This window comes from Echinops telfairi, unplaced genomic scaffold (assembly GCF_000313985.2).
Source record: "Echinops telfairi isolate 266 unplaced genomic scaffold, ASM31398v2 ScPeMD7_2573;HRSCAF=3158, whole genome shotgun sequence".
Classification (NCBI taxonomy): Eukaryota; Metazoa; Chordata; class Mammalia; order Afrosoricida; family Tenrecidae; genus Echinops; species Echinops telfairi.
Genome location: NW_022106471.1, coordinates 14,138,873 through 14,150,269, shown reverse-complemented (window position 1 = coordinate 14,150,269; position 11,397 = coordinate 14,138,873). Strand labels below are relative to the sequence as shown.

General features: G+C 43.4%; 1 protein-coding gene across 1 annotated transcript in view; it reads left to right on the top strand.

Annotated features, from left to right (window-relative positions):
• Positions 1-1,973: 1,973 nt before the first annotated feature.
• VRK2 (VRK serine/threonine kinase 2) overlaps positions 1,974-11,397 on the top strand; it is a 90,316-nt gene continuing 80,892 nt past the window's right edge. Inside the window, exon 1 of the mRNA XM_045294208.1 lies at positions 1,974-2,109. Coding sequence (XP_045150143.1) covers positions 1,974-2,109 — 136 coding nt within the window. The remainder of the gene's footprint in view (positions 2,110-11,397) is intronic.

The window sequence follows — 11,397 nt, the reverse complement described above, 5'->3', positions numbered from 1 at the left end:
GCAAAAAGGAGACCCTTGTCCGGGACCGGCCTTCATAGAACTGGGGATCCACAGGTCCCTGCGTTTTGTATTCTGAGTCTCCATTCAGTTCTCCAAATTCTAAGGGCACTGCTCCGAGCCCGTGGCCTCATTGTAATCATGGCCTGTTCAAAAGACCTACCCCCAACTTTCTGCCACCGATAGAGGATTTCTGAGGCGTTGTAAATCTTGAAGGAAGCAGACAGCCTCATCTTGGTCCCTCCTCATAGTTGGTAGGTTTGAAGCATCGACCTTGCCTTTAGCCAACTGCTTTCACACCAACAAAGACACACTGCACTGGTCAAGGGGAGACCTCACACCACTTTGGATTTGATGGGACTGTTTTACTCATGGTTCACCATCTAAATTTCCAGCTTGTTTGTTGTGGAGTTTGCTGCTGTTTAAGCAAAAGACAGCTAGGCATTGGATGGCAGTCAGTGAAGGGGAAGCTCATTGAAAGAAATAGGAACTGTGTCTTGGAGAAGATGCAAAAGTTAAAGACGTGAGTATATACATATATATGTCCCCTTACATTAATTACATTAAAAACAAAAACCATAAAAAATAGCCTCACAGCTAGCCAACAGTATATGCATCTTGTTAACTTTCATTTGAAAATCACATCAAATTTTAATGGAATATTTAGGAGAATCATAGATCGCTGCCTCCACATTTTAATTAGCTCCAGGCATATATGCTGGTATATTTTTCTTGCTGCTTAAGAACTTTTTCCCATACCTGAAAATTCCACATTGTGAAATTCACTAGCCTGTGTAGATGATAAGAACTGATTAAAAACTGTGGGACTGTGCTATAGAGGCATCACTTTTGTTGGCAGTACAGACAGCAGTACCCTGTGATGTAGGACAACGTTCACTTTGATTAGGACAGAGAAAGAGAAGAGCGGAGAAGTTAGTCTGCCATCCTAATCCTGCCCGTTTGCCCAGTACTCTGAAGTTTTATATTCATGAATATCACTTGCTCATTTAACAGACTCACAGGTACCTATTCTGTTAGATGCTCGGCTTGCTGGTTATGTATATTGCCCTTGTCTACGCCTTTTCAGTCCCAAGGTGTAGTCTTTCCTAATGACTACTGATCTTCTGATCTCTTGACACAATAGCATTCTCAATGAAACGAATAATGAAATGTGTGGGCCATTTTTTTTCACCTTGTCATTTAAAATTAAGCCATTGTTTCTTCCAAGTGTCTTCTGCATGGGCAATAGGTGCCCCAGAACAAAGATACTCTGCTCTTGGACAGCCCCTTGTGGCCAGGTTGAGCAGAACCCTGCTAGTAGGGTTCTTAATAGTTGTCACTTTTTATTTTTATTTTTTTTAAATACTTTTATTGGGGGTTCTGACATCTCTTACCACAATCCATACATTCCTCCAATGTGTCAAGCACTGGAGCCCCTGTTATCAGCCCCCCATTTCTTTGGTTGTCACTTTTTAGAAGTAGACCAAGACTGCTGAGGGACTGGGGTGGGTTCTAACTTCCAACCTTTGGATTTGTAGTTGAGTGTGTTATCCTGCCACTCCACATTGTAGATCCCTAAATGAATATGTTGACTTCAATACCACTCAGTAGGTTTATATGCTCGTTTGTTTTTAGTATTCATACCCTTAGGATTCAGTATTGTGATTGTGGCTCTCTAATGCGTGTTCTGACTGTCCAAGCAGAATTGACTAGAGAATCGCATTTGCCAAGAATCTGAGCAAAGTTCCCCGTTAACAAAGCCCCTGCTCCCAAATCCATTCTGACTGAGAGTGACCCTATGGGATAGAGTAGAAAGCTCCTTAGTGTTCCTGGGGCTGTACCTCTCCATAGGGACAGCCTCCTCTTTCTCGGTGCCCCACTGGTGATAGGTGTTAACACTGAAGACGTTTTCATTCTCAAAATCACTAGTAGTTCTCTTTTTAGTCATCGATCTCCTTCTTCTGCCTACAGAAGTGATGCCTCCCAAAAGAACTCACAGATCGAGACTTCCTGTACCTCTTCCGGAAGGCAAGGTTCTGGATGACACTGAAGGGAAGCAGTGGGTGCTGGGCGAGAAGATCGGCTCTGGCGGATTTGGATTGATATACTTAGGTAAAGTGTAGCTGCACATTGCCAGGGAGTCTGAGCATGCACCTTTAACTCTAATTGCTTAGTATTTCAAAAATCGACTGAAATGGAATGAAACTCATACATGTACTGTCCAAATAGCGGGAAGCTAATTCATGCCCAGTAGCATGTCTAGGTTCAACAGTTCGTTCCTTGTTTTCCATGTTTTCATGAATGACTCTTAGAAGTCTTTTCAGAACACGGTTACCCCATTCCCTGGACAAAATGTGACTGCTCTTTTTAGAGCTTGGTTTCCGATAGAGCTTTGTTTGTCGCAGCTCAGCACCCACAACTGCAAATACATACACTTTCCATTTGTGAATGTTCCTCATGAAACTTTAGGTGCATGGCCTTGGGTTTTTCTTAACTGGGTTCCCCGAGAGAAGTCTGCTTTAATGCACCAAGGGCATCGATTGCACCAAGAGAATGAACTTGTCTCCTGTGAGTTGAGAGTGATACTCTTTATATGCCACCCTGGGGACCATCGGGAACTAGACACCAATTCTTTTCTTCGTTCTTTGGTACAGATGAGTAACTGAGAACCGAGGAAGCTCAGTACCCTTTTTATACTGCAGCGTAACGAATGTGCACGTGTCATCGGGGTTCCTGGAACTGTGGTGAGATGAGGGGATAGCCAGGACTAACTCAGTTTCGTGAAGAAAGTAAGGTAAAGATTATCGACTGAAAAATCAGCCCATTAGCGGGCATCATGACCTCGAGTTCTTTCTGAGTGAGTTTGGAAGTTGAAGAAAGAGCTCGATTGGGTAACTATGGCATCCTCCTAAAGCACTTCCAAACAAACATGGCCCTCCTCTGATAAAATGAAGGCTTTGGTTTCAAATGAATGACAGTCAGTCCACTCAGTGTCCAATCTAGTTGGGAAAACAACAACGCACAAAATTATATGGACCAAATACAGAAGCATTTCCCCATTTCGAGAGTATGAAAAAAATGTAGGGTATGTCTTAGCTGGCTTTTAAGGACTCGGCAGTCCTTAGATAGTGGAATTCCTTGTAGAATTCGTAAGTGGTGTTTGAGACTGAATTCACAAATGCCATTTTATAGCAAAGAATGAAGAGCTCTAGTATACTATCTTAACTCTAGGGCAGTAATATGGATTTTAACAAGTTATTTCTGATTTGGCCTTGGATACTGCAGCTTATGACTTACATATTTACTTTTCTAATGTGTGATTTATATGAGTAAATTGGAGAGGAAACAATGAATTGTAGTCTTATCCCCGTGTTAATTTAAATGCATGTTATTCTATTTATCTGTCTCTCTCAATGGATACCTGGTGGTGCTCTGGGTTAGGTGTTGGGCTGCTAACTGCCAGTTTGTTCCAGTCTACCAACCACTGTGTGAGGTGAAAATGAGGCTGGCGGCTCTCATGGAGATTTCCTTATCGCCTTGGGATCCCTATGCAGCGTTGCTCTGAGTTGAAATTGACCACAGCCACTCGGCAGTGGGTGGCGTATATGTGTGTGTGTTCATAAATGTGTATGCATATTTTTGTGTGTGGATCTGTATATGCTCACCTAACATTCAGTTGATTCTGACTAATAGCAACCCTTTACGTGTGTCTATATCTATGTATGCATACTCACCTGTGTAGTTCCTGTTTGCAAAAGAAATACACAAGGTGCTTCAAAGGTTTTGTGGGAAATTTTCACTACTTTGACTCCACTTCTCTAGGAAATTTTTGAAGCCCCCTCATATTTGTGCAGACATATAATGCCAACATGCTTCTTCAAACACAAAAAATCCCATGCTTCTTTTCTTCTAAGTGGGTGTCATATGTGTGGGTGTATAAAACTTTGTTTTTCTCATTACCCGAAGAACACTTTTGGAACATAATTCGTGCTTCCATATGTTACGCAGCATCTCTCACCCCCTGAACCATGGCGATATTTGCACATGCCCACAATTTGGGAAAGACTTTAAAGAAATGTTTAACTATTTTGAGGGAAGAAAAGGCTTAAACTTAAGAGTGTATAATAAAGCTGTGTGTTTCATATGTCATGATGTCATCAAAGTGTTGCTAATAAACCATATAATCAGCTGTTTGGTGAGATGCCTTCAATAACAACTTTGTTAAACTTAGTTTTTACTTATTTTCAGTTATCTCAGCAAACCTCTATGGAAATACATTGTGTCTTCACTTCCTGTATATAGAACTAAAGAGGCAGGTAAACTCATCTTTCCTTAGTGCATTGATGTCCAGCTGCATTCTTTTCAGGTATCATTTCTTTCCAAAATACGGTGTTTCCAGCAGACACAGCATCAGCATTTGATGCCTAGGGATGAGAAGAAACTAGCTGCTATGTCCAACTTACTCTGCATGTATAACTGTCCTGTAGCTTTGAGATCAATAGCCAAGACCTTTCAGTAATCAACCACATACAGTGAAGGGGAAGGGGCATAGAAGCTTGGTATTTATTCTTGACTTGGAGAGATAATGTTCCTGTAGCATTAATAGAAAAGTTACAAGACTGAAAAGCAATGTCTGATACAAGAACAGAGTCAAGGTTCTTTCTCTGTATATCAAATGAGGGGTTGGAGGAGGAAGAAAGGAAAGTGATTTAGGGGAGGGAAAATTTGCTGTCATCTTAGAATCAAGTAATTTAAAAATGTCCGAAACTCTAGGGATGGAAAGAAGAAAAGGGGTTTTGAATTTTATTTTAGTGCTAGCGCAGGTCAAGAAAACGAAGGAAAGTGCTGTAATGCGATGATGTGCGCAGAAACCTGGAGTTAGAAAGCCAACCGGAAGAACACACTTGGCACTTATTTTTTTCCTCAGCTGAAAGAACTGAAGAAAAAACTCTAGGCTTTAGTTGCCAAATCGAAGGAGTCTATTGGGAAAATGCTGAGCGATGCAGGAAACATTGTAAGAAGGTGGCAGGAATACAGAATCCCTGTGCCAGAAATCATTGGTCAGCAGTCAGCCATTTCAGAAGGTAGTACCTGATCAAGAACCGATGGTACTGAAGGAAGAAATCCAAGATGCACCGAAGCCACTGAAGTGCAAGACAAAGTTCCAGGGGCCCATGGGATACCAGTGAAGATCGCTCAGCAAGCAGATACAGCACTGGATCTGCGAACCCATGTGTGTCATACATTTGGAAGAAAACCCCCTGCTCAGCCACCTTTGAAAAGCTTGATATCTGTGTCCACTCTAAAGAAAAGTTATCCAGCAGTAGATGGACATTGTTGAACAATATTGCCTAAGGTACATTTTTGCTGAAGGTAATTTAAAAATGTACAGCAGTTCATCCACAGGGAACTACCAGAAGTAAAAGCCTCATTCAGAAGAGCACATGGAAGGAGGAGTATCGTTTCTGACGTCAGATGGATCTTGGCTGAAGGCAGGGAAAAGCAAGAAGATGTTTACTGGTGGTTTATTGACTAGGCTGTGTCTGTCACAACAAACTGGGTAACGTTGTGAAGAATGGGAGTTCCAGAACGTGTCTCTGTGGTGCTGCATAGCCTGCACATGGATCAAACGGCAGTTGTTTGAACCTAACAATGAGTTACGGCGTGATTTAAAATCAGGGAAGGTGTGTGTGTCTGGGGCAGTATCCTTTTACCATACTTAATATATGAGGGGCTTCAGGAAGTTGCGGAAAAATTGAATTAATGCTAATGGATTATTTTCCATGAACTTTTGAAAGTCCCCTCATATATACTGAGCAAGTAGTAACACAAGAAGAGGGATATTCTGAAGAACAGGACTTCAGGATTGGTGGAAGGCTTGTTAACAACTTGCATTTTGCTGATGATACAACCTTGCTTGCTGGAAGCAAGGAGGATTTGACGTGCTTCCTAATGAAGACCACGGTCTTCAGCCTTCAGTGTGGATTGCATCTCAACACAAAAAGGCAGAAGCCCTCATAACTGGATCAGAAAGTGACTAATGATTGAAAAATCAAATGGTAACCCCCTGCCATCCAGCAAGTTCCAATTCATAATGACCCGACAGGATAAAGGAGAACCACTCCATAGGTCGTCGAAGACTGTACATCTTTACTGACACACACTGCCTCATCTGCTGTGGAGTGCTGGGTGTGCTTGAACCACCGCCCTTTCTGTTAGCTGTTCATTGCTTAACGCAGTGCATCAGCAGAGATCATCAGGCATAGTTACCGACCGAGGAAGAAAGAAGCTGTCAAGGGTTTCATTTCGCTTGCGTCTACACGACTGCCCATGGAGGCCACAGTCATGAAATTAAACAACCTCACGTTGGCCAGGTGTCCTGCAAAAGACGTTTGCAGAAGACATTTGTAACAGCAAAGATGCCACTTTGAGGCCTGAGGTGCATCTAACCTGGGCTGTGGGACTTTCAGCACCTCATTTGCACGTGACAGCTACATGAGGAAGAAGGAAGAAGAACCGATGCACTTCAGTGACGGTGTTGATGAAGTCTGTGGAACATACCATAGAATGTCAGAAAAATGAACAGATCTCTGTTGGAAAAAGTACAGCCAGGATGCCCTTAGAACTGAGGATGGCGGGGCTTCATCTCACATACTCGGTATATGCTGCTAGGAAGGAGCAGGCCCTGCAGAAGGACGCGGGCGTGGCAAATAGAGGGCCCTCAACAAGGGCCTCAAACACAGCCGCAGTTCTGAGAAGGGCTGAGGACTGAGCAGTGCTGCCTTCTGCTGAGGGGAGTGCTGAGAATTGGGCCTGACTGAAGTCACCTGTGCACAACAGAACACAGAACCAAGTCAGCTACGAGAGGTGCATAAACAGTTTCATGAATTTGTGTCACTCTTGCCCTGAGTTAACCACTTAAAACTGTGTGACCATCACCTACTTGCTTTGTTCCTGGGAGTTACTGCTTGCAATCATTGTTCTCGGGATGATAAAAGTTGGGAAGGTTCCATTAATGTTTTCAAAGAAATTGGGTGATTTGATAAGCACTAACGACTTATTTGCTATTTCCTCTCTTCGTGGATGGTGGAGTGTATCTGGTGTCACGGGTTGGGCAGAGAACTCTATTGGAGGATTTCTAGTTCCACTTACCCTGCCATGAATCATGGTACATTTAGCTACAATATTCAAAAACTAAGAACACAAAGTAGTAAATTGTATTACACTGGATTTACTGACCTCGGTTTATTTTTCTGCTGAATTTGATTGTATTAGCCATGATCACATGGTGAGACATTCTGTTTTAGTTCTGTCTTATTTGAACAATGTTGCATCTCTGAAATTTTGTTGAAATTGGGGGTGGGGGGGTGGAGACTCCACAAAATCCTGGAATTACTAGAGCGAGCTTTCTGAGTGAATAAGGAACGGTTTATCTAGATTTCCATAGTTTTTCATTTGACAGCTATTACGTTTGCGTCATGCATAGTGTTGGTCGTTGGCGTCCTTGGCGTATTTGGCGTCCTTGGCGTATCAGGCACAGAGTGATGCTTGGCAGTTATCAGTTGCAGCGATTGCGTTTGAGCTTGAGGCATCTATCTCCCACCCCGGCCCATCTGCTTTCTTCCATGATTGTGGAAGTTTCTCTTCCCTCCAGCCTGTCGTCGTAAGGAAAGTCGAGATCAGGTACTATCACAAAGTCCTCTAAAATATTCTTCCCGTGCTTTGTTGATAGTAAGCTCACAGGGTTACCGTTTAGAAAGAGTAGCATGTAATTGTAAATGAAATGAACTGGGGAAACCATTGCGATCCATTCACTTATCCACGGATCAAGATGGCATGTTTAGATGACAGCTAAGTGACTGTCAGGTATTTCCAGGGTCATGCACGCAGACCTACTTTTGTCTTTTGGAAAGATACTAGGATTTGTTTTTTTTTAAGAGTGGGACAGGATAGCTAAGAACTTTAGAAACGATCAAAACTCCTGTTTTACTCATAACGAAAAAATATGTCTACTTATGACAAAATAGGAGGAAATGCATCTGTATGTGTATGGGTTTCATTTATTTAGTTAACGTGAGTGGGTTGGTGTCTAAAGTACGCCAAGTAGTGGTCAGAGTAGCCAAATAGTCATGCTGACGACAAGGTGGCGTCATTGGGATGCACCTGGCTTCGTGTCACGTTCATGACAGTGTTAAATACTATTTTGGCTTTGAGGAGCGTAGGTAGGTTTATTCAAAGCCTTTGCAACATTAGGACCCCACTATGATAGTCATTGGAAAATGCCGCCAATCCTCCTGTGACAGTGACGCGAGAAAGGAACAGTGACTGGACGTGAGGGACTTGTACTGGAAGCTGCCTGTGCGTCATTCCCAGCAGCTGGTGAAAGTCGGATAGTAGGCACGGTGGTACACAAGGAGTATGGTTTTGTGAATGTAAGAAACTTGTTGGGCCTATAGTCAAGAAATAAGTCCCTAGAATTTATATTTTCATGTTGTATGTACTACCCACAGGCTATTGATTTTTAAGTTTGAAAGAGATAGTACTCTTTGTTTACCTATCAGTTGAGAAATCGAAGTATGTGATTCAGAAAGTTTTGGTTCTTTCTGTAATGAGAGAGAGGTCTCCTAAGCCTTAGCCTTTGCTTGTCTGCTTCATATTTTTTTAATGTCTGACCTCTCTTTTAACATGTTTCATATTACAGTTCTTCATTTTCAGCCATTTTATTCTCAAACTCTTGCCTTAAGGCAAGGCTTATCATGGCTCGTTTCTTCAGTGCATGTGTATATTAGGTCTCTCCCACGGCACCTGTTACTATCCTGTCACTGTTTACGGTGGTCAAGGTTTTTTAATTTGAAATCTATTGCTATAGGGAAATTTCTTCTTCAGGAAATGAGCTCACTTCTAGTACTATCATGAAAGAATCTCAGCTTTTGAGAGCTTCTGGCTTTCTTATGAAATATGGATTGACTTCTGCTTCTGAAGTATTTCAGATGATCTTCTTTCGATAAGAGAGAAGAGGGATAGTGGGAGGGATTTACTTTATCTCAGACACAGGGATACAGATGCTTTAAACGAGAAGGAAATTAATGAGGTTCAGGGCTCTAAAGGAAAGGGTTCACTACAAGTTATTTAGAAGATGAGATGTGTCTGCCCTCCTCACCACAGTGACATGAAAGTGTCAACGCTGCTTAGGGATTTGGTTTTGCAACTGGTGTGTCTTCAGTGTTGTCGCTCCACTGCGTGGACTGAGCTTCCCAGCTGACTGAGCGTGGCAGTATGCTGCGTGAAAGGGTCTTTCAGAAGAAAAGGCAGAAGACTCAGCAGTAACTTAAAAAAAAATCATTGGAGATGCCCGTGATTTCTTTGTAGAAGGATAATGCCTTTCATGTGCTGGGTAGGTGTAGCTTTTCTCTAATGTCTTCAGTCAAGTACTACTTGAGGAAAAGGATTCTGTAGAAAACTCTCCACTGAAGGCCAGAAACATCTACAGATGCAATGTGATCCCAAGCAATGAAGCATGTGGCCCTCCATTGGCATTATATGAAAACAGGAGGATCTTCTGGCAGAAGAACTGACTTTTGCTGTGTTCTGCATGCTGCCCCTCCAAACCCATCTTTGATTGGCACCTATGCCCTATTGAAACTGGCATCACACCTTCTGAATGGGCACAGTGCCAGGCTAGCAGATGGGTATGGGCAGAAGCGTGCCAGAAACCCAGTATGTGCATCAAGTTTAAGTATCAGGGGCCCAAACTCCCATCCAGGGATGCAAAAACTACAGTCTGTTGAGAGCTTTTTGTGCTTAAGGTTAAAGGACATGCCATTTCTATTCCCGCGAAGAGGCTGATTGATTTTGAAAGTCAAACAGGAGCTCCTGTGGCTGTGTCAGGCACAATTCTATCTTTGGTGTATGAGAATTACTACTTCGCACGGGGAAGAGAAAGTATTGTAATGAAGCTTCCAATGAGGGTGACGCTCCTGCAAGGGCCGCCAGCACTTAAGCAGCATGCGTTCAGCGGAGATGGGTATTTCTGTTCTCCAGCCGAGCCAGGTGCAGTCAAAGCCAGCTCGGCAGCCCGCTGCAGTGAAGGACCCTAACTTTAGAAAGGGCAGGCAAGGTTGGAAGGCGTCCTCAGTGGTAGCTCTTTTCACCATGAACCGATGAGGCCTCACCAAAGTGGATAAAGGAGATGAAGGGAAAGCTCCCAATAAAAACCTGCAGAGCACTTCATCGGAAAGAGAAAGGTCTTAAAAAAAGCCCCCAAAACACCAGAGGAAAAGTCTAGCCCTCTCTCCTCAATGTAGACATTTTTATCAATCAAAACTTGGTTTACTGAAAGGTTAGAACCAATTTAATGCCAATGTAACAAGGCTTCATATTCTCATGTTGCATGTCTATCATGTCTACATGTATACAAACTTCGCTTCCTGAATAATGGATTTTGCATAATATGTGCTCTAAACATCATATTCCTTATGATCGTCTCGCACCCACCATAGAAGTGGGCAAAGAAAAGAAGAAGACGAAGAAGGAAAAGGGCAGCCTTCCTTGTGATCCCTTGAATCGCATCCCTGAATGCGCTGGATGTACAGGGTGCCTGCAAGACCAGCTGTGGCGAGGAGAAGCGAGGCTAACAGGCACAGAGGCAGGGCATTTCCTTTTCCACTGTGTAAACGTTATCTGTGGAGCAGAGTCCACGAGGCCGTTGTGAATACTTCGACGTATTCAAAACATAAAACTGCCACAAATTAAACTACTAAAACTAAAGCTGGCGCATTGTAACTGCCAAGCGAAGCTGGCAAGGCCCTTCGTCAGACTGCGGGAGAGAGTGCCATGCAGTCCTCGGAAAGCACAATTCATCCAGAAGCACTCTTGTCACTTTCCCTGATATTAAACCAGGGAAAGTGACATTCATTAAAGAAGTGACACGCGCCAACAAAGGCAATGAAACCGTAGGCTCTGCCTCCTGGGCAGACCTCAGTCCAAGCAGCTAGGGCTTCCGTCTTGTGGCAGTGGCTAAAGAGCAGCCAGCGTGGCCTCTTTCCCCACTTCATCTTCCCATTCTGAAACATCATTTTCCAGGGACTGAAAGTGCGTTTCCAGGGCTGGGCCCGGCCATTCATGGGCCCCTAAGTGTGTTGGTGAGGGCTGTATTGACTGCCCTTGGTCACTGTAATGACGGGCCCCAACTAGAGGCAGAGAGGAGCTGGTCTCCGCAAAAAGCGGGTAGTGGCCAGCAGGCCAAGATACTCAGCCTTGGTAGACTGGAAGCTGGGAGGGTTGTTTACTCGTTGTGAAAACAAATGATTGCTGGAAAGCCTTTTTAGGAAAAGTCTAGCATGCTACTGAAGCCAGCCAGGGAGTAGCCATAAAAACTCTCCCCATTCCCATACCGTTTGT